This window comes from Rhineura floridana, chromosome 6 (assembly GCF_030035675.1).
Source record: "Rhineura floridana isolate rRhiFlo1 chromosome 6, rRhiFlo1.hap2, whole genome shotgun sequence".
Taxonomy (NCBI): Eukaryota; Metazoa; Chordata; class Lepidosauria; order Squamata; family Rhineuridae; genus Rhineura; species Rhineura floridana.
This window is the reverse complement of record NC_084485.1, coordinates 94843544-94870311: the sequence shown is the minus strand read 5'-3', so window position 1 is coordinate 94870311 and position 26768 is coordinate 94843544. Positions and strand designations below refer to the sequence as shown.

General features: G+C 45.2%; 1 protein-coding gene across 2 annotated transcripts; it reads right to left on the bottom strand.

The window, feature by feature from the left end:
- Positions 1-564: 564 nt before the first annotated feature.
- On the bottom strand, positions 565-25799 carry PCSK9 (proprotein convertase subtilisin/kexin type 9). Of its 2 annotated transcripts, none has more exons than XM_061633149.1 (12): positions 25248-25799; positions 21089-21280; positions 16550-16673; positions 15233-15366; positions 12391-12532; positions 10098-10294; positions 8694-8877; positions 7464-7634; positions 7030-7178; positions 6719-6899; positions 5775-5956; positions 565-3352 (listed from the first exon to the last, which is right to left on the bottom strand). In XM_061633149.1, exons 1-12 carry the CDS (start codon positions 25524-25526, stop codon positions 3152-3154), a joined length of 2136 nt encoding a protein of 711 aa, XP_061489133.1. In that variant the 5' UTR covers positions 25527-25799; the 3' UTR covers positions 565-3151. The 2 variants fall into 2 exon arrangements, with proteins under 2 accessions (XP_061489133.1, XP_061489134.1); XM_061633150.1 differs by lacking the exon at positions 25248-25799 and adding an exon at positions 24757-24820.
- Positions 25800-26768: the final 969 nt, after the last annotated feature.

Here is a 26768-nt window from a genome sequence, read left to right as displayed (position 1 = left end):
ATCTACAACCGAAGCATGCTAAGTAGCTGTCTAAGAAAAAACATCTGACATAAGCAGAGCCCTGAATTTTTTTTAACAATTTAGCTTCCTCTTCAGTCTGCCTCAGATGTGCCAGTTAGCACATACCAAGCACATATGAAGGGAGGACAATCAGCTGGCTATCCTTCAGCATGGAGCTGCCTTCAACCATCACCACTACCCCCCCCACACACACACACATGCAGCTCCTGTCTCTTCTCCCCTTCCCCCAAAAAAATCCAAGGGTGCTCTCTTTGATGACAGAACAAGCCTTTTTTTCTGTGTGTCTCCATGCACCTCTTGAACCTCACATCATATCTTTTGCATATACCTACGCCCCTCCCAAGTGTTTAGCTCTGTCATTAAGCTTTTGAAATTTGGGCAATTATAAATCAGCATGAATCTGTTTGATTTGCAAACTTGGTGGAGGGGTGGATTTACTAGAGACTGGATTCTCCTCCCCCTTACTCTCCAATTCTAGGTGTAGATACTTACTCTGCTTAAGATGAGACCGACATTGTTATGCATCCCCAAGTAAGTTCATATGAAACTTTATTTCAAAAAAAGATGGTATTATAAAATGTTTATATAAAACAAAATAAATAGTTTTCAGATAAAAATGTAAAATCCACAGCACGAGGAAAGCTTTTCTCTACATTAAGCAGCTATGAATTACAGTAGTTAAGTCTATGTGTGTGTTAGCTCAAAGCCACATACAAAGTATTACATGCTGTCCACATTACTCATGAAAAAGCCATTTAGACTTTTTCTAAATCCTATGCAGACTTAACTGGTAGTAAATTTCACTGTACACAGTGAGACTTGCTTCTGAGAAAAACATGAACACAATTGCTGTTTTCAACATTAACAGATAAAGGTTTGATTATGCATGTTGGCAAACTTGTATAAAAGGCAAAAGAAGGAAGGGCTTGTATGTAACACTAAGCCTGCTTTTTTAAAAAAATTAAGAGTTAGCTACCAAGTGCTTTAACAGTAAACCAAACTGTTTGGCCTAAATTACTGACAGTGTGCTTGACCTCAAGCATAGCCAGTAGTACTTGGTCTCCTGAGTCTAAGTGCCTTTAAAAGTGTTGGGTGCTTTTTTCTAAAGAAACATTCTGCAACAGCTCAGTGATATTCTTGGGGCCATCAATAAAGTATTTTAGTAAGCGGACATTTCCCTTTACCTCATCAGTGGAAGCTGCTTGTCCAGTATGGTTGGTGACTTTATAGTGCCTTTCCTCACAGATGGGGACAACAATGGCCAATTAAACATGGCCTCCATAAGTGGAAGAGGAGAAACTTTCTTCTTGAGATCAAATCACAGGCAACAGCCCTTGTAGATGTGGCTTCTCGAGGTTAGAAGGCAACATCATAAAAATCAGCCTGGCCACTCTTACTTTTTCAGTGCAGAGGGTTTAAATTTGCAAGGCTGTCTGTTAAGCATTGCAAATGGGACCTGTAAGGCACTTTAGAACTAGAAATGTTGAAGAAGCGCAGGTAAGTGACTGTATGAGCTGTGCTGCACTTCCACAGGCATAACCACTCTCCAACCTTTACTAAACCACAACAGGACATTGAGATTCCTCAGCACAGGAGTGAATCTTTTGGCACCAGTGGTTAGCAAGCTTCAATCAGGTGGTCCACAGCATGTATGTGGATTTGTGGTTGAAGATGGGAGACGGCACATCTACCATATTCATGTGTGTGTATTGATTTTTAATTGTGTTTCTACTGCAGCTTTTATTTCTTATACTATTAGTTATCAAATACGATAAAATACAAGAAGTAAAAGAAGCAATAAAAATACAGTTAAAAATCATATAGCATTTAGTAAAAGGCATCATAATTGCCACAACAGACAGAAAAATCATTAAGTGGTCTGCAAAGACGCTTGGCAATTTTCAAGTGATGTGTGTGGGTAGGGGAAAGTTTGGGAACTGTTGGCTTACACAATGTGGTTCCCTCCCCAGCTATCCTCTACAACCAGGGATAGGGAAGCTATGGTCCTCCAAGACCCCCCCGCTAAGCATGGCCAGCGGTCAAAGAAGAAGGGAATTGTAGTCCAGCAACAACTGGAGAGTCACAGGTTCCTCATCCCTGCTGTAATAGTTATGATTAAGGATTGTGCTAGAGGTTTTCTGACCTTATTTTTCCTATTCTGTATGTCTTAGATAGGCCATCTTGTTAACTACATTGGCTGGGGAAAGAAGTCTTGAATGCTAACACTTGCACAACTGATTCTAGGTGAGACTGACCTGAGAGATACAATGCTACTTACTACGTTTTGTAAGATGGAATGCCTCCTTTGAAAAAAAAAAATTTTTTAAGCTGAACCTACAGTGTAATGCTTAGGTCTTTGTGCAAAAGTATTTAGTAATCTGGTATCTGGGGCAGAATTTTGAACGGTGAGAGAATCTACATTTATAGTCTTAAGAAAAGTTTCTAATCTACACAAAGGAGAGCTGCTGGTTACATAAAGGAGTTCAGGCCAAGCTAAAGTGCCTCACAAAAATCCTCTCCACTGGCACTTCTCCTTGCACTGATTCATTCATACTCTTTATCCCCTGCTCTTGCGGAAATACTGAACAGTTCTTCAAAAATCATAGAAGTAAAACCAATTAAGGAAATGCACTTTTGTGTTATTTTGAGCACGGAACATACCCAGTTCAGGTTGTCTTCAGACAATAAGCCACTGTGAATGGTTCAAATTACAATAAGGATTATATTTGGATGCCTAGCAGTATTAGAATAGGAAGAAACTTGTAAGGAAGAGATGCTGTCAGCCTTCAAATACTTGAACAAGTCGTAAGTCCTAAATATATGGAGGGTAGCTGGGAGAAGTATTGACTAAGCTGTTGTCCAAAATTATTTTGCGAGTGCAGCTCATTTGGTATTACCTAGGCATCAAATAGACCAGCCTCTCCACAGTGAAGATGCTCGTACTCTCATGGTGATACTGGGAACATTCCACTGTGGCCACCACAAGCACTTTCCAGTGGTACTAGAGTCCCACGTGGAAGAATATTTTCTTCAAACTTGATTGGGAGAGATGTACAGTTCACCGATATGATGTTACAGGGTTTCATAACACAAGAGTTCCATGGACAGTAAAGGGGTGAAAAGAGTTCTGTCACTTATAATTGGAACTGTGCTTCTCATTCTCTAAAAGTCTCTTTCTGCAGCAGATGGCAACAGCTGTTGCTCCTTTGCCCCCTGGGCTGCTCCTTACTATGCACATGTTGTCCACAGAATATGCACCAAGCGTGCTGGGGCCATGGGCCTGGGCATTGCAGCCTGTCAAAGTCCAGCCATCATCACAAGTCACCATCACCTGAGAAGGAAGAGGCAGGGTTAGTCAACATTAACAAAGATGAATTTCTCTCGATAAGGATGAAGGGTGCTGCAAATAAGCCTACTCATTTTCTCTTGCTGCCTCTTATATGGAGACTCCCCCACCACTGAACATGAGAGAAGTCACTAATGCAGAGCCTGCAGGCGCACATACACCCCAAGTTGCCTTCCCTGGCATCTGCAGAGTCCCCTTTCCTCCTCCCTCCAACATTTAAATTGGATTACCTCTTTCCTCCCCTGCTGTGGCCCCCTCCAAAGAAAACTCCCCATCCCAAATTAGGCGGGGGGGGGAGCCTTCTATTGGCTTCAATAGGATTCTTGTTTTTTCCATGCCTAATTGTTTGGTGGGTGGAAGGATCACCCTGGAGATTGCACCTAGGGAGGGAAGGTTAGTTTCTGTCTACCCAGCTGCGTTATCCAGGAAGATCACCCACCTCCCACAACAATAAGGCTTGGGGGGGGGAACACTTTTTTGAAGTGAATTGCTAATCAAGGAAGGATTCTGTGTGCTTGCATTTGCTTGCAGTGTGTGCATGGTGCTCATGGGCCTGAAAAAGTTAGCAGCCTCTGACCTGTGGGATGTAACATGTCTCTCTCCAAATCCCTCATGAGAAACTACTTTTTCCTGTGACACTTTTGGCACAGTGCCACAATCCGCATCTCAGATTTGAAGCCTAATGCCTCCCTCCCCTGTTTGTGGGAGTCAAACGTGAAATACTAAGTCTGCTCTTCATTGCTGTCTCTGTGTAGGCACATAACGGGGGGAGGAATACTGCACCTCCCTAAAGGATCTTTCAGCATTCCTGAAACAGGCCTAGATGTTTTGATGGCAGGGTACATGTCCCCCCTCTTACTCAGATCTAGCAACATTGTCCAAAGTTCCCTCTTAGCTACAGCGGCAGTTGCATTGTGAAGAATGTTCGCATCTTTTAGCCAAGTGAGCTACGCCTATAGGGTTTTTCGTTTTTCCTTCTCATTGCCTCTTTGTTTTGATACAGCTTGGGTATGCAGCAGATTTCAGGAGCCCAGTGACCTCCACTTAAGCCAGAGTGTAGTAAAATGATCAGCTTATGGAGCAAGGAGGACCCACTGAGAAGGTAGTCTCACTAGGAACTTCTAATGTGCAGAAGTGTGAGGGGGTTCAGATTCATTTCCTTTATTACTGATTTTTATATTTATAAAAATATTTGTATACTGCTATTGCATTAAAAATATCACATTAAAAAGAAAAACAACCATAGAATAAAAACATTAAAAATACAATAACATCAAAGGTCAGCTGTTGCAAAAAAAGCATCTTCTTCATTGCCTGCATAAGCCTTGTGGAACAGAAAGGTAGCAGGCCCTTAAAAGTTAAAACAGAAGGTGCTTGCTGAATCTCTGTTGACAGAGCATTCCAGAGGACTGACAGTGAAGGCTCGATTTCATGTCCATCTTAAATGAGCCTCGTCATCTCTGGAGACAACCAGAGCTGCTCCTACAGATGTTCTCAGTGATAGAGCTAGGTTATAAGGGTTCAGGCGCTATCTAAGATACCCTGGACCTAAGTTATTCAGGGCTTTGTAAATTAATATAAGGACCTTGAACCTGATTCAGTAGTGGATGGGCACCCAGTACAAATGTTTTAAAAGTGGTGTTACATGTGTTAGCCATGTGCTCCCATCAGAAGTCTGCCGCTGCATTTTGCATCAGCTGGAGCTTCCAAACCACGTCCAAAGGCAGCCCCACATAGAGTGCATTGTAGTAATCCAGTCTTGAGGTTACCAACACATGGACTAAAGTGGCCAGGCTATCTCTATCCAGAAAGAGCCACAGCTGATGAACCAAAACTGGTAAAAAGCATTCCCAGCCACAGAAGATACTTGGGCCTCTAGTGACAAAGATGAATCCAGGAATACCCCTAGGCTACGGATCTGATTCTTCAGAGGGAGCACGACCCTATCCAGAACAAGCAACCTGCCTATCTCCCGGACACGGGAACCATCTACCCAAAGAGCCTTCATCTTCCCAGGGTTCAACAGTTTATTGGCCCTCATGGGAGTCCACTACAGCATTCAGACACCGATCCAGAGCTTTCACAACCTCTCCTGATTCAGGAGTTATGGAGAAATAAAGCTTTGAACCTGCATGGAGATTACAGATCAAATTATAACTGGATGGGAATCCACCTAAAGCACAGGTCAACGGGCTGGTGCCTGGGGGTACACATGTGCCTATAGAAGTCTTCCCTGGTGGCCACAGGGTCCCTTACTCCAGTAGAAATTTGAAAGATGCATTCTGTCACAGCCGATAAAAGTTGTATGTGCTTGGTTGAGGTGTGTTGTGTTTTTCTGGTTTGCAAATATGTCCACTGGCTTACAAAGGTTAATGACCTGTGACCTAAAGGAGTAACACCCACATACCTTTGCTGTGTACTCCAGAGAAGAGTGTTCCTGTACCTTACACTCAAGGCTGGGTGCATGACAACAGGAAGCATGCACAGTCGTATCTGCCTGGCCAACACATTCATCATGGTTGTTTCCTGCCCTGAGTACAGGTCTGATGTTGTCACTGAAATCTCCAGCCAGAGAATGAGAGCTGCAACCTGCCAATTGAGATCATAGTAGGGTATGTGTTCAGTGACATGGTGGCAGGGGTAGAGAGAGAGAAATACAGTTGTGAATACTAGTGGATCTGGAGTGTTCACACTGGGAATCCACATTAAATAGTATGGTTCTGTTTGTTTTGGTTTATATTGTTGGTGAAGGTCAGGGATGGGGAACCTCCAGCCCGAGGGCCAATCTTGGCCTGCCAAGGGGTCAAATTTGGCCCATGAGGCAATTCTTCAAAAACCATGTGCCAATCACTCTAATGGGGGGGTTGTCAACTGATGAGTGAGGATTAAATCCTGCTTAGGTTTAAAGAGCAGTGCGGAGCTGTTTGCAAAAGGGTTTTCAAAGAGCCCCATGAGTCGCTCTGAAGTCCTGATAGTCAGGGCTTTAAAGCACAGCATCATGTGATGCCAGAGTGACAAAAGGTGACTGACAGGTGGGCAGCCCCACCCACTTGTCAAATTTGGCACTCCAGGGCTGGGGAGATAAGGATCCCTGCTGCAGGGTCAGAAACTAGATGGAGCACAGAAGAATATTCTGGATTGGCACAACACCCTGCCTCATTTCATCTCTTCATCTTACCACATGGTGATCTCTGTAAGAACCCAGATATGAACACCTATTCCCCAACTCTGTTCTGACCCGGCAAGGGAGTCCTCTTCCATGTGCAGAATCTCCTTGGTGACAGTAAAAGATGCCTTGGGATGACAATATTGATTGCATCCATTATTGCCATCAGAGCTGTTGCTACATACCGGTCAAAACATGGCTGCCCTTAGTGCAGCTGACACTCTGCAATGCTGTGCCCTCTGCAGTTGGTGAGTGGGCATTAACCTGGCAGGCAGCTTTGGGCCAAATGCAGCACCTGGCTACGGCATAGACACCTTGGCCCCGAAATCGATTATGAGCCACGCACTCCTTCCTGCCTCCGTTATCCTGGTATTTAGAAAGCACAGCAGTAAGACAGAAGGAATGCTAGCAAACCTCAATATTCCATCCCACTGAAAACTTGTCTGCCCATAAAAAACCAAAAACAAAAAGTAGTGTTGTCGCCACAGAAGGTCACCTCAATGTGCTCGCCTTGCCGCTTGCCATTCATCGATAAGCTTGAGCAGCTGAACATTTCTTCATTGCTGTTACAGCGGGCAACAGCTATTGACTTGCTAGTTGTCCCAGACAAGGAAGACCACACAGAGCGACAGTACAACTGTTCATCTGAAAGGAGGTGGCCAACATGCATTCATTATATGTGCCTCGCAGTACCCACAGTGACTTTGAGACTACCTCTCTCCAGTATGTATGTTTTCCATAGTTCACCCACCTGGAGAACCCATACATTCAAGAGACCCACTGTAGGATGCTCTTTGGGAACCACCAGAAAGCTGGATTGTGAAAGTGGTATTTGGGAAGGGGTAGGGGAGGCATGTTCAGTGCCTAACTGGACCCTTATCATAGCCTATCAAATCTCTTCTATAAAAGCCGAAAAGAATAAGTACTCACCTGCTACCAGTTTGGAGGGAAGCCCAGCCACCCTGTTGGGGGTTAGTAGCCTCTGGTTTTCTGGAAACCAAGCCTCATTGATAAGGTTTTTGACGGAGAAGTGGATCAACCTCTGTCTCAAGTCAGAGATGGACAGGTCAGGGTTGGTGTTCAGAATCATGGCTGCAATTCCTATAGAAACACATATATATGTATTATTTGGCAAGAGCTAGGTACATATGTAACTTGATAAGACAATCTTTACTGTTTACATACTATGTTGTCCTATAAATTTATCAAAGTTCCACAAGTGTACTGAGAAATGAACAGTTCAGTGTTTTGGCTCTGTGTTTGTGTAGCTGTTTAAATAAAGTTAGGATGAAGTTGATTGGCAGTTTGATAAGATGTGACAGGACTGAATCCAGCTAACTTGCTCTTCCTCCCAAGCATCTGAGCATGTACTTAAATCTCTTCCATTGAATTCATTAAGACATAAAAGTGCTTAACTTTGACTGGATTGTACCCCATACTCTGTTATACCTCTGATGCTCCTGCAGAAGAAAAAGGAGGACAAGAGGCAATCCAAAAGTTTGTTACATTTTTAGCTGGCCCCATAGAAGATATTAGGCCCAACTGAGCAATGTGCTTTGGCACAGAGGCTCTAATATGGACGTTTCTTTAACCTGGAGTGCTTCCCCAGTCACTTACATTGATGGAGCAGCCAATTTCTCTATGGAAGTGAATGGAAAGACAGAAAGAAACTTCTGTTCAGGATAAGGCAAGAGGCAAGAATCGCCTTCTACTCTGCAGTCTGCTTTGCCTGGTTGAGCTTTTATTTCTACTAATAACTTGAAATACAAATTTGATTCTTTAAAATATCTCTGTTTTTCCCATCACAACAGGCACGCTTCCTGATGCATATAACTGTTTAATAAGGAGACGTGTTGTCAGCAGTTAACTCTTAGCTGCACCCAGCCTTAGGCCCAAAAGCCCACAAGGCGTGTCACTATCAGACCGTAACACACACACTGTCATTCCCAACTGCTTAATGAAGGAATAAAGATGTATTTGCAGTAAGCTGTCAAATGAGACTGAAGAGAGAATGAGAGAGATTTTGTGGGATAAAGGCTCAAAACCGCTGACTCAGAGACACACACAGGGGCCATGCACTGCTGGTAGTTCCTCCTATGAAAACCCCATTGGCAGCTGAGCAACAGTCTGCACTCATAAAATCCTGCTGCAAAAATTTACCTGCCACATGTGCAGCTGCTTGGGATGTCCCACTCTGTGATGTGAAGCAAGTACTGCAGTCACTGGAGGCACCAATGATATCATCTCCGGGGGCAAACACATCTACACAACGGCCAAAGTTGGTTCCCAAGGTCCCCATGGAAGCAGGTTGGTCCTGAACATTGGTGGCTCCAACTGTGATAACCTATGATGACACAAGGCCTGTCAGAGTTGACATGGAACAAATATTAAAAACAGAACCCTAGAGATGGAACAGGTCTTGTAGGCCATCTTTGGGAGGAAGGGCAGGATAGTACTTTAATAAATAAAAATAAAGTGTAGTCCAGCCTGCAACTCAATGCAGAAAATCCCCAACAGACGGATGTCTGGCCTCTGCTTGTCCAAGGGAGAGACCACTCCCACTCCACCTGAGCACTAAATTCCACTGTCAAACTTTGATAATGTATATTTAAACTCTAATATGTATTTAAACAACACAAACACAAGGTGCAATATTGATGGGAAATTTCCACACAGAACCATATTGAAAGAAGGATCTCACATCCACACCACAAATTTAAAACACTCTTATACCACTTTAACAGCCATGGCTTCCCCTGAAATATCCTGGAGATGGAGGGTGACCTCACAGAGCTACAATTCCCAGCACCCTTAACAAACTTCAGTTCCCAGGATTCTTTATAGCTGTCGTCAAGTGGTATAGCAGTGCTTTAAATGTATGGTGTGGATATGATCACGGGCTCTAGAGAATATTAGTGTTATTTCATGGCCTCACTTTTCCTCCCTAAATCTATTTTCCAAAATGTCTCTGGAGACCCCAGCTAATTCGCCTTTACCTTTGAACATTCTTCTTTAACTGACTCTATGAGTGGGTTATAATGTAGTCCACAAGGCCAAGGACCATTCCACACACACACACAAACACTTTAAATCTGGGGTAAATGTAGTCACAGAAAAGAATATGTGGTTTGGCCAAGATAACTGCACAGCTTTGAAGGTACAAAAACAACATGCTCTAGGGCAGTGATTTCCCCGAAACTCTTGTTGGCATTGAATCAGGTTCCATCAGTAATCCTTCAAATCCTTGATGTGAAGGATTCACGTGGCAGTGGTGGTCCATTCCTCCATTCCTTGGCCTGAAATTCTGATGTTCCATCTAACATTGGGCAGATTCATACAAATGTGTGCATTGGTTGATTTCCCAATATTTGATAATACTTGCACACTGGGTGACTGGCAGCAGAATGTGACAAACTGATTCCACTGAAAACCATTGTGTGTGAAACGATGTGGAAGATCTATCAGTGATGAGCTGAGCTGGAACCTTGATGGAGGTGACACAAATCATTTCTGGGCTACTTTACTACAGCCTAGAAGAAGGGACCAAGTGAACCCTCTAGGTACCTCTGGTTCCGATGCTGGTGAATACAGGCAAGCGTCTTCCTTGTAGTTGCCTGCTGCAGCAATCATCACTACCCCCATCTGCACCATCAGGCGACAGGCCGCATTCAGGATGTGGCTATAACCACCAGCCAAGGGAAGCAAAACAACCAGAGGACTGTAGGGCTGGGCAGCCAAGGTCTTTTTAATAAACTCCAATCCTGTTGGGAAACCGACAACTGAGCATGTTTCACTCGAAAGAGTAGTACAGGGCACATCTCTCACTGTGTGCTTTATCCTGTTCTCCACGTTGGGGAGACAAACATGAAGAGCATATGAGCTTTAAAGAATGAAAGAGAGAGAGAAGCTTTTCATAGATTCATCTCTTGTAATATGCAGAAAAAGAAGGACAAGGAAGAAAATGCCTTCATCATTAAAAAAAAATAAGATAGCAACCTTGCAAGTGCAATGTCCAAATGGGTAACCATGCTAGTGTGCTGCAGCAAAACCAAGATTTGTTATGGCACACACTTTCACGACCTAGAGTCAACTTCATCAGATGCGTGCTCCTGGCAAAGTGGACTGTAGTCAACATAAGTCCAAATTTCCACTAAACTCTTGAATATTTCCCCTTTTAGGGCCTCAGATATGATGGCATTTGTTAAAAGATAAAAAATAAATGGAAGGTAGTCCCTGATTCAAGAGAGAAAATGAAAGCATGCATGAACCCTTTTTATGAGCTACTTCGTAAGCTACATGTTAAACTGCCTAATCTGACAAGCCACGACACTGGCACAGAACAGTTTAAGAAGTAGAACAGGGAGCGCACCTTTACAACAGCCTGTCCTGGGTGGTGTGCAAGAGTACTGTGAAGCACTAAAGACGTCTCACCAACACAGCAGCATGGGGCAACGCTGCTGCAGCAACAACCGCTAGCATCAGGTCATCATTGTACAAAGCCATTCGGCAACAAAACAAAAACAATGATGAGCATTATGCATTGTTTGTATCTTCTTGAAACATATCTTGCCCACCTGCCACAAACAAGTAAAGGTTATTTTATGACAAAGAGGTATCTTTTTATCAGGTGTGGGGAACCTCGGGCCTGAGGGATGAATGCGGCCCTCTAGGTCTCTGTCTGTCAGGACTCTCCCCAGGTCTCACCCTTCACCAGCCCTGCTTTGCACTCTCCTTGAGTCTTTTTGCCCGGCTGGAATGTGTCCTTGGCTCTGCCTTGACTGGGTGGAGACTAGAGAGGGGCGTATGTGAATGTGTGTCGAAACTAGCCTACTGGACAAAGATGAACTGTACACCAGTTGTTCTGCCAAGTTTGCCGCTGGCCCTGCCTGCCACTAGCACGTGGCCCGCAGAAGGGTGCCCAGAAGAGTATGCGGCCCTTAGGCTGTAAAAGGTTCCCCATCTTCATACATTTCAGGTTTGGTTTCATTACTTCCTTGTTACTCTGTGCACAACTTTTGAACAATGGTTTACAATTCAGGATTATCTTAATTCCTCCTTTCCAAACGTCTAATTACTGGTAATTTTGTTTGTGCCGCTGTTGTATCTAAAAAATGTTACAGTCAAATTCAGGTTTTTAAAAACTGATGGAAGCCTGAGGTGAGAGGGACTGGAGGGAGCTTACTTTCCTGAAGGCATTTCAGCCACTACAAGACTAGCTACAAACCTTCACCCTTAATATTTCATAGTAGCCTTTTCTTGCAGTAAATAATGTAATATAATGAAATTTCAGCTGAAAACCAAATACAAGCCTGGAGTCTATTGTGTATGGATCATAAAACCTTTCCTCTATTACTGCAACACACAGGCACGACTTGAGGGAGTTTTTCCATTAATTTAAAGTGTAACACCAGAATTAGCCTTCACAAAGTTGCAGAGGGAAAGATTTAGGTCGGGTGGAGAACATTTAGCCTTGCAGATATTGGTGGACTATAACTCCCATCATCCCTGGCCACTGGCCACGCATGCTGGGGCTGAGGGGAGTTGTAGTTCAGCAACATCGGGCGAGCCAAAGGTTCCCCCACATCTGGTTTTGATGCTCTTGCTCAAAATCTCAAAAGAGCTCAGTCCCTCAGCATAAATTAGATTTTGATCTCTCTCTTAAAACAAACCTCATCAGGTGCTGAAGCAAGAGCTGAGCTCACGAGAACTGGGCTGACTATTTACGTCGATTCAACTTAACAAGCATCTTGCAGATTTCCCTGAGCGGCGGATCAGCCAAGTCAAAAACATTGCTTTGACTTTTACAGATTGCACTCCAGAGTTCAGTTTTGCCATGGCAACAGGTGCTGCTACTCACCAATTAGGGTGCCACTCACAGTGCCCTTTCCCTGGCAGTTGAGCACTCGGAGGCTACGAACACTGGCTCCTTTGGCAACACCAGCATCCCTCCCACTCACAACGCCGGCCATGTGGGTCCCGTGGCTGTCACACTTACTGGCCTGCCAGAAAGCGTAAAGTACATCATTTATCTCCTGTTTCTGCCCCCCCCACAACATAAATCGCAGCCCTTCATGTCACCATGTCCACATACACACACACACACACACAACCTCTACATGGCTGAAGGATCAAGCAGCTCTGTTACCTTCAACAGACATGAAGAAAAAGAGCAATCCAAAGATGAGATAAATGGGATTTGTGAAGTATCTTCTACGCTGAATTATATTACAGAATTTTACATTAACTTTTATTGAAAATTCTTTGAAAAGCAACAACAGTAGAACACCAGGTATGACATGAAAAGCTTCATACAGTCATATGATAAATTTCATTAAGATGCAATATAACAGAAAAAAATTAGGACAGGAATTGATTAAATACCACTGTTAGGGGGAGGTCATAAATGCTCCCCATAAAAAGGGTATACATGACTGGATGCATTGTTTATTTAAAAGCTTTTACATGACCACCTACACGTTTACTGATGCAACTTTGAATTTGTACGTTGTCTGAAGGTCCCATTATTCATTCCTTCTATAGGTAAAAATCCTCTTTTCCTCATGCCTCAATCTTATAAAAAGCTGGATGCCTCTCTCTCTCTCTCTCTCTCACTCACTCACTCACGTACACACACACACACACCAGCTAGAATCAGTAAGGGAGCTTCAAAGATCAATAAAAAGAATAGGGCCTTCAAGCAGAGTTCCGGATCCAGACTGTGCCATACACAGCATAAATAAGAGACAGTGTAATCACCTTAATCTTTCACATTTGGAGTTATTGTCATTACAGATAAAAAGCAACTGAATTACCATTGGCCTATGTGTTAACTGACAGCAGCCCCCACTTGCCATTGTAGGAAACACCGTCTCAGTGGTCCTTCCAAATGCACTATCAGTTTTTATTAGGAATGTCCAGCAGCAGCTGAATCAGGGGTATCCTCATTCTGACACATTAAATATGTGAGCCTGAGGGCTCACATTAAAAAGTAGTCATGAATGTTACCGGACCTACCCTGCCATATATAAGGAGAAAGAGCACGACAAATTCTGTGCAGGGTACTTTCAAATGCAGTAAGTCAGTGAAATATAAAAAGTTCGTAATATCTGAACAAAAGTTTCACTATGACTGAAGAATCCATAGGGCTGCATCAAGGGAAAAGCTGGCAGAAGGTGCCTGTCCCACTCTCTCTGCCCCTTGACAGCCCTTCAGACCCCCAAAAGCCTCTCCTTACAGTGAGAGGGCTCTTCTGAATGGGGTGGAGCTATGGTGCAGTGGGCTACTGGGGGAGATCCCCAAAAGTCAGGTGGAGGTACCTTCTGTAGGTGGGAGCTCCACTTGCAGAAGGTGCCTCTGCCCAATTTGGGGGGATTATCCCTTCCCCTTTAGCTCACTGCATCACATCCTACCCCATTCAGCAAGGCACTCCAATGCCAAGGGACCAGCTTGGTAGGAGACGGGGGTGCCAGGGGTGGAAAAGTCAGTTTGCACTAGCCCTCTTCTGCCAGTTTTTCTCTCAGTCCAACCCAGAGAGGCAGGCTGAAGGCCCAGTCTCAAGGGTCAAATTTAAAGTGTAAAATTTGGGGAACCAATTTTGTTCAAAATACGCTACCCCTGGACCCAAATTTCACTGCCTTTGGGACATGCTAGGGGACCAGCAGGAGCAGGTGGGGGGGGTCTATATGATTGCACTGAGCATGTGCATACATTGTCACAGCAACTGTACCATCTAATCCAAATATAGCCACACATTGACATTTCCATGCAATATACATAATTCACAAACTGGAGGAGAGGGGCAGACTAAAAGGGAAGATAAAGTCTCCCAACTAGGGTTGCCAGGCTCAGGGCCTGAGACTGATCCTATATCTTTAGGAGAAGAGAAAAGTCAGCCAAGTGCAGGTGTTCTTGCAACACTGTAATGGGAAAAACCACAAGGTGAAATTCTCCCTTCCCCCTGCATAACTTTTTAAGATACACTTTAAAAATTGTGCAGGGGGATGGGAGAATTCCACCTTGTGGTTTTTCCCATTACAGTGTTGCAAGAAAACCTGCACTTGGCTGAATTTTCTCTTCTCTTAAAGATACAGAATCATTCTCAGGCCCTGAGCCTGGCAACCCTACTCCCAACATCTTGGGCAAGGAAAAGGCTAAGGCCAGCTCTGTCTACAAATGGATTTAGAGTGAATATCTTCGGAATCTACATATGCATTACAAACATCCACAGTTACGAGTTTTGATTAAGAACTCACCCACTTCCCAAGTCATTAGCCCAATGGTACAAATGCTGAGTATCCATCTTCACCAGCATCATTTTTATGCAGAATTTTATGACTGAATTACCCACAGAAAGAATTATACACAGTGCTTTTTTGGTGATTGCTCACTGGAAGAGAGTACCAGCAACTATTTTTTTGCTGCCCATTGCAGCCATTTTGTACTATCATCTCAGCACTTTTATCAAGATATGAGTACCAGCATCTCATTTTTTTTACCAAAGAAAGCACTGATTATACATACTGCTTTCCCTGAAGCACCAGCACCATCACTGGTGCTTGATACAGCAAATTTCCTTAAAGGACCAAAGATTCAGGATTATGCTATCATTATTACCTAGGGTTCTAACAGTATCACTTATCAAAAGGAACATGACAACCAAGTCAGGAATGCTAGTAAACAGAAACATAGAGCTGATGTACCTGTCGGTGAAAACGAGTGCCATCTTCTTCTGGGACATTCTCAAAATCGGTCACAAACACTCTGCCCTCTATTTCCCGGTGATTGCTCTGGATGCCAGTATCCAACAGATAGACTTCAACCTGGTCACCTCTATCTGCAGAGAGAGAGTCAGTCAGCAATGCCAAGAGGCAGTGTGCTCATGGCTTTCACTGCAGCCTCCACTTATCATCCCAGCATATTTGCCAATAAACAAGGATGTTTATCTTGCACAAGCAATTTACAATGGCTGGTCCAATTTTATAGGCAAACTGTGTTGTAAAGAGTAGGCAGGAAGCGGAAATCAGGGTGAGGAGTCTACTTAGTTATTTTAAAGGTGATTCAGCCTATCTTGTTATTATTAATCTTGCGGTCTCAGTATTTAACCTTCTATTTGTGTTAGCATAAAAAAAATAGAAAATTCAGTTTATTTTTAACTTGTCTTTTAATCAAAAGTGTGTGAATACATACAAGGGCAGAGCAATCCAAAAATAACTTTACACCAAGCTGGGTAGGTGGGTTAGCCAATGAAGAGTCTTCTAACATGCTTCCTTGTCCTTTCCTGTCGATTAGAACCAATTAGAGTGAAAGGCGGTGAGTCAGCCACTAGGAAGACTTTTCAGTAGTTAACTCTCTTTCATGCTTATTTGCTCTTAGGGACATCTGTTGTTGTGGGAGAAGGCATTATCAAGGAACTCATTCTCAACCCAGCAGCAAAAAAAGGAGGAGGGGTGTGACTGTGACTATCATGAAGGGACCCTGCACTTCTGAATTTGCCACTACACTCTTGACTGCAATGCACTCTACATGGGGCAGGCTATAAAGATGATTTGGAAACTTCACTTGTGACAAAATGCAGCTATCCAGATAGTGGTTGGGGTCAGGCAGGTGAAATCCATTACACCTATATTGTACCAGTTGCACTGGCTGCCAATGCATTTCCAGGCCCAATTTAAAATTCAGGTAATGAGCTTGCAAGCCCTGAATGGTTTGGGAACAAGTTACTTGAAGAACTACCTCCATCAGTATCAACCAGTCTGCACCTTAAAGTCATCCTCAGAGGCCCTGCTCTGACGCCCACCAAGTTAGACTGTAGGGCTGGCAAGCACATGGAAGAGAGCCTTGGCGGTAGCCCCATAACTATAACATCTATAGCCCCATAACATCTGAACTGCATATGAAATTAGGGACAGACAGAACAATCCTATCCTGGCCTCTGCATAGGACTTTGTTGTTCGCCCCATGAATATTTGGCATTTCATAAACAAAATGTGCAAATAGTGGAAGGAAAGAGCACTTACTGGGAGGATTGTATTCACTAGTTTTGTCCTGCAGTGGGACGATCCGGCCAAGGTTCCAGGGAATGCTCTGCGCAAACACGTAGGAGTCCTCTTCTATATAATCCACATGTGGTAGCCTCACAGCCTGCTCAATGGAAGACACAGGAAGGTTTCTGCAGCTCATGCAAGGAATATTATCATGCTCTTCTATTAAAAGCGTCCACAGCATATAATAGGGATGGTAAACCTGTGGACCTTCGGATGTTGTCGGACTCCAGCTCTTATCCTCCTTGACCACATTTGCTGATTTCCCATTTGTTACCATTGATTCTTGTATCCAAAGAAGATTCTTTGAACCTTAACTGGGTATCTTCTTTATTAAGCCATCTAAAATCTTTACAAAGTGCTAACAGCTGCCCTTTCAGCCTCCTTGTTGCAAAGCAAAGTAGGACAAGCTATTTCACTGGCTACTCATAAGACAAATTCTCTATTCCTGTGTGTTCTGATGACGCGAGGCCTTTGTTGGTAAATATCTATTGCATACAACAGACTGTGGGAGAATCACCTTGCTCCAGGCACAGTATTCCTTCCTACCAGGGCTGGATTAAGCTGAGGAGGGCCCCTAGGCTGATCCTGAGCTGCCCGCTGTCCTGTCCTGTCCCATCCCATCCCCCCTTGCTTCATTTACCTTTTTCTCTGCTGTTTTTTGCGGTTTGCCATCAATCAAGATGGTGGCCGAGGTTTCCCTAAGGTGCTGAAGCCTCTGCCGCCATCTTGGTTGATGGCAGCAATGCACGTGTGTAGCACACATGCGTGACGCTTCAGCCCCTTAGAGAAACCTCGGCCGTCATCTTGATTGATGGCAAACCACAAAAAACAGCGGAGAAAAAGGTAACTGAAGCGAGGGGATGGCGGGCGGTTCGGAAGCTCTTGTCCGGCGATCCGTGGCTCTTGTCCTGTTTTCGTGGATCGCGGGCCCCCAAGAACTCCAGGCCCCTAGGCTTCAGTCTACTAAGACTAATGGATAATCCGGCCCTGCTTCCTACTCCTTATCCTGTTTTCCACCCCCAGCATCCTAGCCCCAATCTCACTCTATTCCTCTCTCTCCTAACCTCCATCCCCACAAACCCAACCAACTCTCTCCTGTCCACTACCTTTTTCCTCTCACCCTTTCTCCATCTGTGCATGTGCATGCAGGGATCTCATCTGTGAGTGTTCAAGAGTATTTCTCCTCCCTCCTCCCTGAGGCATGTGCTGACAAGCCTTCACTACCACAAGCACAACCTAATATAAAATATTAGATGCTCTTCTCTGTACCCATTGCAACTTGAACGTGTCTGTAACACACAACCAACACTGAACAGAAAGCCACCTCACTGAGTACTAAAACCCAGGATCATTTGCTTTCTCCATTTGATCACTTCCCCAAGATGTGGCATACCTGGGCATCATCTTCGGCCTACAATGCTCTTAAGTTCTCAGATGAGCAGAAGTTTTAACTTCCAGCCTGAAGCATGAGTGGCACTGAGAGCCAATATGGTATAGTGGTTAGAGTTTTGGGACTAGGACCTGGGAGACCAGGGTTCAAATCCCCGTTCAGCCATGAAAGGTGACCTTGGGCCAGTCACTGCTTCTCAGCCTAAACTACCTCACAGGGTTGTTGTGGGGATTAAATGAGGAGGGGGAGAACCATGTATGATACTTTGAGCTCCTTGAAGAAAAAGTGGGATATAAATGCAATAATAAATGCAATGCAATAGTAAAATAAATAAATAATTGGCAGGTAGGAAGTAATTAGACAAACACCATTTTCTCCACTGAACCTGAAAGGACCACCAGTTAACAGTTTATCCTGTAAAAAGCCCCATGATTCCCTGCATATATGCCCTTCTTGTGAACAAAAGGGCAAAGACCATCAGAAAACACTTCCCACAGGAATAAATGGGAAAGTTGTTTGTTTCTTTGGACCTTGCCTTTTCTTCAAGGAGCTCAGAGCTGCATTTTAGAGTAGAAACACATTCACTGTTCTTCCAGTTCCAGTGCGTCTCCACCTCTCTCTTCCGAAAATGGGCATATGACACTAGTCAAACCCTGCCCCTTTTTACTGTAAAACCTGGTGGCATTTTTAAAAAAGATTCAGCTTCAAAGAGATTTTGCAGTTGATCAGCAGATCAACCCATTCTCCCTCCAAGTGTGGCCAATGGAAACGCTTTAATCTAGTAACTAGTGTATTCACAGCCTAAGACACTGCACTACACTGCAATGGTGGAAGGGGTGAGAAAATGTCTGTGGTTATATTTTTCTGCAGAAAATGTTCCGTTTTAAAAAAAGGATTATTTCATTCTATTAGCCTTCACATGTCTGAAATATGTGTAAATGTTTGTGTGTGTGTGACTGTGATAGAGAATGAGAGTGTGTGTGAATGTGTGCATGAGAGAGAGAGAGAGAAAGATCATGCACAGGTCTTTGGACACACTAAAATTGGAATGTTACCTGTTTCCGTTTACAGCATTTTGTTTCCTTACAACTGAAACAATTTAAGGTAAGTGCACGCTTACTGAGTTGCCATGTCTTAACTTATTTGCAAGTATTCTGATCAAAAATAATTTCCAAGTAAATCCCTGAGTTTCTTTCAGCATACTATTTAACCCATAATAAGAGCACTTTATTGATTTTGTTTTCTACCCTAATCAAATATTATAGTTCAACCATTGTTGGGCTATTGGGAAAACATTCTATTTATACTTCAAGTAAAATTAACATAGTGTAACCGCTCAGTTTTGTTTATTAAATATAAGTCAGACATCCCTAAGCAGATCCTAGTTGATTTCCGCCAACCAAATTTTGCCAAAAGACCCACATCACTGCCATACTGTAGTCTTTCAAAAGATGCACACATCTGAATAGCGACTTCGGCTGCATACACACATTTTATTCTAGAAATGGAGTTCTTCCTTTTACTAACTAGTCTACACTTTTTACATTTTTTTTGCATCTTGATCACTTGGCTTCATTCCCAAAATAAAAGCTCATTGCAGATTGATTCTGCATTATCCAGCAGTGTGTCCATTTGAAAACAGATGGAAGCAGCTGTCATAGCAATGCAGCGGGGGCAGGGGTATTCACACCTGCCAATGATGTGGGAAGGAGTTTCAAACGTATATCAGGTAACCACACCCATCCATGTGGATGGCAGGATCTACAATCAATCTTGATTGAAGGCAGCATGTTGAGGGCAAGCATGAATTATTTCATATTGAGAAAAGGTAGTTTTGCGATACAAATGGGTAAGTGTGTACAGAGCCTTAGTGAAAAGTCACACCATAGAGATGATCAAAAGCAGACAACTGCACAAGTATATAGGGTCCCGAAGCATTTTGAGAACGTCTTTTGCGAAGTTGTCTCAAGCAGTTTTGTAATTGAAAGAAATCTCCTTGATAAAGAGAAATTCTTAAAATACCTCATGAACTTTTATACGTGTGCCCTGTTTCCGACTAAGCAAAAGTCCCCAGTAGATTCTGCTCTACAAAATCCAAATTCTGAAAGTATTTTGTTTACAGATGTTAATAGCTGCCTTGCTTTTACTAGTCAAGATTTTTTAAAAAATATTTTTCTTCACGATATTGTAATGAACTGGAGGTTTTCAGACAGGGGCCGGGCAGCCATTTGTTGGAGATGCTCTAGCTCTAGATTTCCAACACTGAACAGGGCGAGTTCAACTAGATGGCCTGCAAGACACCCCTCCAACTGTTTGGGAGGCATGAGCAGATTTCTGCTCGCATGATGGGTTTTCCCCTTCTTCTTTTCCTCCCCCACTGTAGCCCCATACACCTCCCTAAGTCTGGTCCAGAAGGTCCTCCTACTCTCTCAAGCTGATTTTGGAGGAGCAGGGGCTGCACATGGGACAGAAAATCTATTCCACCAACAACGCCTATTCCACTGGTGCAGGGGTGGGGAACCAACGTATCTCCCCACCCCTGAAAGGCCAAATTCGACAGGTGGGCAGGGCCCTTTGAAAGCCTTTTGCCAGCACATTCCTCACAGAGAACACAGTGGTGAAGCAGCATCCAGCAGGACTGAACTTTCTGCTCACCAGCTGATGAGTGGTGGGTTCAATCCTGTTTGCTGCAGGGTTTGCCAGCATGGTCCCTACAGTGAACATACTAGTGAAGTAGACCCCTGCAGGATTGAAACCCCCCCCGCTCATCATCTGACATCACCTGATGGACAGGTAGGTGGGGTATGGGGAAAATAGCTCTGTAGGCCAACTTAAATCCCCTGGCAGGCCAAGACTGCCCACAGGCCAGAGGTGTATCCCCTGCCCCCTCCCGCACTGGTGGAACCCTACCACTCTATTACATTTTAGTTCAATTCAAACTTTAGCCCCAGGGAAACCTTAGGTGAGAGGCATGCTAACATATGAACAAATAAATAAATATTTATTGTACCTGTAGATGTTGTTGGACTCTGACTATTGGCCATGCTGGCTGGGGCTGATGGGAGCTGGGATCCAACAACATCTGGAGCATCCCCAGCCCTGAGGCAGAAAGAGAAACTTACCACATGCAGCACATCACTGCTCATCTTCACAACAAAGCCCTGGAACAAGTCCTCAAAGATATGTAGGATTTTGGTCAGGTAGCCATGCTTGGCTGCTCTGGACTGCAGACGCTTGGCTGTCCGTGAGGTCTGGGATCTAAGGGTTTCTTCCTTAAGCACCACAATATAATGCCCTGGTAGGCGCCACGCATCCTGTGTTGAAAATGAGCAGAAAGAGAGAGTCAGTAGATGACAATCAAAGTCTGCTGACTTACGAAAAGGTATCCCCTCTCCAGGAGGATACACTAACCTGGATGAGGCTCTGGTACCCCTAAGACTGTGCAAGATTGTTGTCCCAATCTCACATCCATACACTGGGGGTAGAAACACACTCACTGATCTATCAGTCCCAGTCCACCTCTCTCTTCTGAAAATGGGGGCACAGACATTAGTCAAACCCCTCCCCTTTTTACTGTAAAGCCTGGAGGGAGCAGCTTGAAGGCATTTTTTAAAAAAAATTCAGCTCCAAACAGATTTTGCAACTGATCAGCAGATCAACCCATTTCCCCTCCAGGTGCGGAAACGTACATCTTTTGTAAGCTCACTACTCTGTCTGCTTCTTTTGAAGTGTGCCTCAGTTGAACCAGTGAGGTAGTGGAGCAGGTAGGGGCAGGGACAAAGCAGCACCACTGATTTCACAGTGCTGTCATCCACGAGGTGCTGCTTGCCAATCCTTTGCATGCCAAACAAATAAGCTTTTCTAAGAGAGAAGGCCATTGAATAAGCTCAGCAGAGGTAGGTGGCTTTAGCATCAGGCTAAAGGTTAAACTGCCATTTTTATTTTGAAAAATGCCAACGCTCCTTTATTATGACCAACCCAAATGTCACAAAATCATGAGAAAGCTTTATTTGTCCACCAGAATTCTTCATCAGACTGCCTGTTAAGCAAAGCAGGTGAGGATGGCCAAAGTTGTCTTGGTGCTGAAGCCGTAATATCTGCATTGATAAAAAATGTGTTGTTGTTTTACAGTATTAGGAGAGGCATGGCTGGGTGGAGGGGTGTCATGAAGACGGCCTGCCCTTCAGAATTTACCACTACACTGCTGAATTTAACACCATGCCAGAAGGGAAACACTCCTCTGACTTTACCTTCTTTCTGTCTTTCCTACACACACCTCAGCCTGCCTTTTTTAGGGTGCACTGGAGGACTAATGCCCTAGCCTGGGACAAATGAGAAGAAACCCACACCAACCAAATAATGCCACGTGGTAAGAGGAGGTCACCGAAGATCTGTCTCCTCATGCCCCCTCACCCCACTGCCTTGCCAGTCTCAAAGCCACAACACACATGCCAGTTTAAGGAGCAAACGACACCGTGTTAAACGCACACAAAAAAGGAGCAAAGCCTTTATTTGTTTCATGAAAAGCCTCTTCAGGGTGATATGATGCTGAAGGGGGAGGGAGGGAAGAGGAGCTGGTTGGTTCCCCCCCTGTTCGTAATCTCCCCGGCGGGGGAGAGACGATTTCGAGAGGGAACATGATCAGCAGAGAAAAGTAAACTACACACACAAACTCTGCTCAAAATCTGCTTTTCATTTTGTAAAAATTGGGGTTTTCTTAAATCCATCGACATGTAATGTATAATCTGCTCCTTAGGAGAAAGATTAACCGTGATTCTGTCATGTATAGACAGGTCAACTATGGGGTGGGGGTGGGGGAAAAGGAAGAGAAAGAATAAGGGGGGGAACATCGGGACTTTTGTAAAGCAAACCTTGTGGAATCCTACACATAAAGGTTTCTCCCACCTTCTAGTCAGTCTCACGGGGCCAAACTGGATGAGACCTGGGAGATCCAGCAACATCTTTGCTTAAAAGCAGTCGTGTTCTCCAGTTTGGATCAGGATTGGGTGCTGGGGAAAAGGGGGTCTCCTTTCTTGCATAATTTAAATGGCCCACCCCCAAAAGCTATTAGCTGTAAAGTGGAGGGATAAGGCATGTAACTAGGACTGGATGTGGCTTTTCCCCCTCTGTGGCTAGCAGCAGCTTTGGTGAGGGGGGATTTCAACCAGAGAAATAGTGTAGGGGAATCAAATCATCTCCCCGCTCTGCTCATCAGTGCTTTTTAAGATGCTGGGAGATCCGATTATAGATCTCCCACATCAATCACTTCTGGTTGCCCCCCCAATCTTTGAGCAATCTCCTGTTTGCCACTTGTGTTTCAAAGTCTCTTCATTTTTCACATCCTCCTACATTGTTCTGATTGTTTTTAAAAGACAAAAACAAAATACAGTTTTTGGAGGAGTCTGCATCCATATCCAGAAATCCTGATGTTGCTTGCTTGCCACTTCCAGTCCAGAGCCCTTTCATTTATTGACCATACCATCCACACCACCTGATTCATCACTAGACTCCACCTTTAAAATCATGGGAAGTCCCCCTAGAAATGACAGCTAAGTTTTTCCCAAGAGACCTGTGCACTAAAGGTAGGTAGATCAGCCATGTGCTATGCGCAGCACAAGCCAAGGCAGTCATTCTCTGTCAGGCTGGAGTTTGCAGCGCATGTGGATTGTGGGGATCAGATGCACCATGTGAATGCACCCAACCAAAACAAGGCTCAGAAGTGGCCCAAGGACAAGACAAAATAATATAGTGCAGAGGGCCATGTGAACAATCCCGTATAGCCAAGCCTTGCATTTCCTGACTGTTCCATACATGTCAGATCCTAGATTCCATATGCAAGACAAAGCAGGCATTTTAAAATTAATAGTTCCAACAGAAGACATGTCAGCAGACATCACAAGACTTTAATAGGCAGGTCTGCCTTTCAGCAGACAAGTAGGTTCCAAGTAAAGGCAAAATGCTACAGGTGTATACTTGTACTAAAGCGTGTGGGAAGTGATACCTTTGGGGCATGTCCACATGACAACGGTGTACAACTGACATCTGGCCAATTTTCCTAAAATGGATGCTTAACAAAGCCTCTTCCTCGTGCTACCTGAAGATAACGCTCCAAATGTCCCTTATTGAAAAGACAAAAAGAGCGTTACAGTTCCGCAGAGGAGACTAATTAAGCAAACAGAACAAATCCGAAATAACTTGGGGAGGGGATTACTGGAGACCTGTTCCTTTGTCTCAGGGTCACTGTCATGATGATGAGAGGACAGACTCTGATCTAGCCCAGACATCACTCCGCCAAACGTCGGAGTGTGGCAGCAGCAATCCCAAAGCATGGATGGGCACCCCTTCCCCGTGGGGGAAACGACTAGGAAACGGGTCGCGTGGTCCTGTCGGGTTTACACTGTGCCAGGGATTCTAGTGCCACAGAATCTGTTTAGAATCGGGGCCCTGCCCTGGAACAAGCCAGGCAGACTACCGTGAAGAGAGTAGCCTCGGGCGGGTGCGCTCTGGAAGCTGCCTTCAACTGAGTCCAGCCCATTGGTCCACCTAGCTCTGTATGCTCTCCACTGACTGGCAGCAGCTCTCCAGGGTTTTAGGCAGGGGCTAATCCCCATCCCGACCTGGAGATGCCCAGGATCGAACCCGGGACCTTCTGCGTGCGAGGCAGCTGCTCTGCCACTGAGCCAGAGCCAGGCTTCACACACACGCCTGCAGATCATGGGGGTATCAAGAGGAGAGAGAGCGAGTCCTCCCGGTAAACTTAACTCCATGCCCTTTTGGTTGAGGAACTGACCGTGGCAGGCAAAGGAGTGACTCTCCAGGGCCGTGCGGCCCGCCAGCCCCACCCCCGCGAGGGTCGTTCTGGCAATCCTTCTCGTGCCTATTCCGAAGTCCCGCTGCATTCCAGGGGCTTCCTCCCCCGGGTGAGTGGGCGACAGGATTGCAACCGAAGGGCACCAGCTCTGCTGCAGTGGTCAAGTTCCCCAGTCAACTCCAGCTGCTTTTGCGGGGAAGCCACCGACTCTTGCCAACGCTGCTGCTCTCCAACCCTGCCTGCCTGCCTGCCTGCCTGCCTGCCTGCGCGGGACGATCGGGGTCCCGCAACCAAATCCCGAGCCGCCGAAGCGCCCTCCAGCGTTCGCCCTTCATGCGCAGCTCCGCTTCGTTTTTCTGCTCGCCAACCTGGGCAAAGGGGGAAAGGCGCAACCAGCGTCACCCGGAGCCAAAGAGAGAGCACAGCCTTCCCAGGTCCGCTGGTCCTCCTCATCTCTCCGCCCCGGTCACCTTATTGCTCCGATGGAAAGCGGCGAATCCGCTTCTGTATTTCCCAAAATCGGTCTGGTTCTCCTCTTCGAAGACGAAGGACGGGATGAGGTCGTCGTCCTCCTCCGGATCATAGCGGGTGCCGGCAGCCGGAGCTAGTCCGGCGAGGGCGCCCAGGAGCAGCACCAGCAGCGGAGCACGCAGACAGCGGCTGCCCATCCTTCTTTTCCCCCAGCAGCCTTGGAAGAAGGTGGGGATCTGCAGCGCCGAACCTAGAGCTCTGCCGGGAGGGACGGACATGGAATATACCAGACTCTAGAAAGTCGGGGATCTGGAACCCGCCGGTGAGTGCAGCGCGACACCTAGAACCCGGCGCAAGGTCTGGAACCTGGCGAGGTCACTTCTTTGCACGGAGTGGAACCGGATCTGTGGCGAGCTGCCCTTCCACGATGCGAAGGATTAGCAAATGGTAATCGCATCCCAGAGGGCGCGCGTACACTCACTCGCCCTCTCTCGCTGCTTCTACTTTCTCTCCTCCCCTTACAGTTCCATGTGCTTCCCTCAGTCTTTTGGGCGTGGATGTGCCGGATCACGCCACTACTATCCCATCGGACCATCCTATCTTGTTAAACATTAATTGGAGTTTTTCTTATCCATTGAGATCAAGTTTCTGCCCCTTTTTGCTTTCCTGGCGTCAGATTACAGGAATACTTTTCTTTCTTTCTTTCTTTCTTTCTTTCTTTCTTTGAAAGCTCATTCCATTACGTAGCCCAGAGAAGGCAAATGTATATCTCCTATGCATGCCCGTGATTGGATGACTGCGTCTCAAGGGGATGAGAAGCAGTTGCACGTAAGAAATCCCAGAAGCAGTGTGTGTGGGTCTTTGGAAAGCTCTGTAGAAACCCACAAGGAAATGTCTAAAGGTGCACCATAGTTCAGAGACTCTTCTTTCTGCAGGGTGCAATAAACAATCATTTTCCTAATACCTCCATCCCAAGAAAGTATTGACTTTCCAAGAGACCTGGAATAACCATAAGGTACCCAAGAAATCCATCGATGTCTTTTAAAGCAGAGGTGGAGAATCTCAGGCCCAGGGACTCAATGCAGCCCTCCAGATCTCTCTGTCCATCCCTCAGGCCTCTTACTTGGCCACACTCCCTCTACTTGCTGGCCAGACTTCACACCTGCCCAGTAGTGTAGTGGCAAGTTCAGAAGTGCAGCGTCTCTTCTTGTTAGTCACAGCCACCCCTCCCCCTTTTCTGCTGCTGAGTTGAGAATAAGATCCTTGTTAATGCCTTCACCCACAACAACAGATATTCTAGGAGCCAATCAGCATGAAAGGGGAGACTGTTAGCTACTAAGAAGAGTCTTCTCAGTGGTTGATTCACCTCCTTTCACTATGGTTGGTTACAATACACAGGAAAGGACAAGGAAGCATGCTGTAAGACTCTTCTCAGTGGCTAACACACTCCCCTTTCATGCTGATTGGCTTGCAGGATACAGGAGACAAAGGGACCCCGCTGGGACCCTGCTCCGAAAAAA

What these genes read in the sequence shown, in the direction of transcription:
- PCSK9 (XM_061633149.1), bottom strand. Translation starts at nt 25,526, where the DNA reads ATGTCCGTCCCTCCCGGCAGAGCTCTAGGTTCGGCGCTGCAGATCCCC. An exon ending in TCCCTCCAAACTGGTAGCAG is followed by an intron (nt 7,179 to 7,463) that starts GTGAGTACTTAT and finishes ACCTCCTTTCAG; the next exon opens with ATGAACAGTTGTACTGTCGC. An exon ending in GGGCAGCCATGTTTTGACCG is followed by an intron (nt 5,957 to 6,718) that starts GTATGTAGCAAC and finishes CTCAATTGGCAG; the next exon opens with GTTGCAGCTCTCATTCTCTG.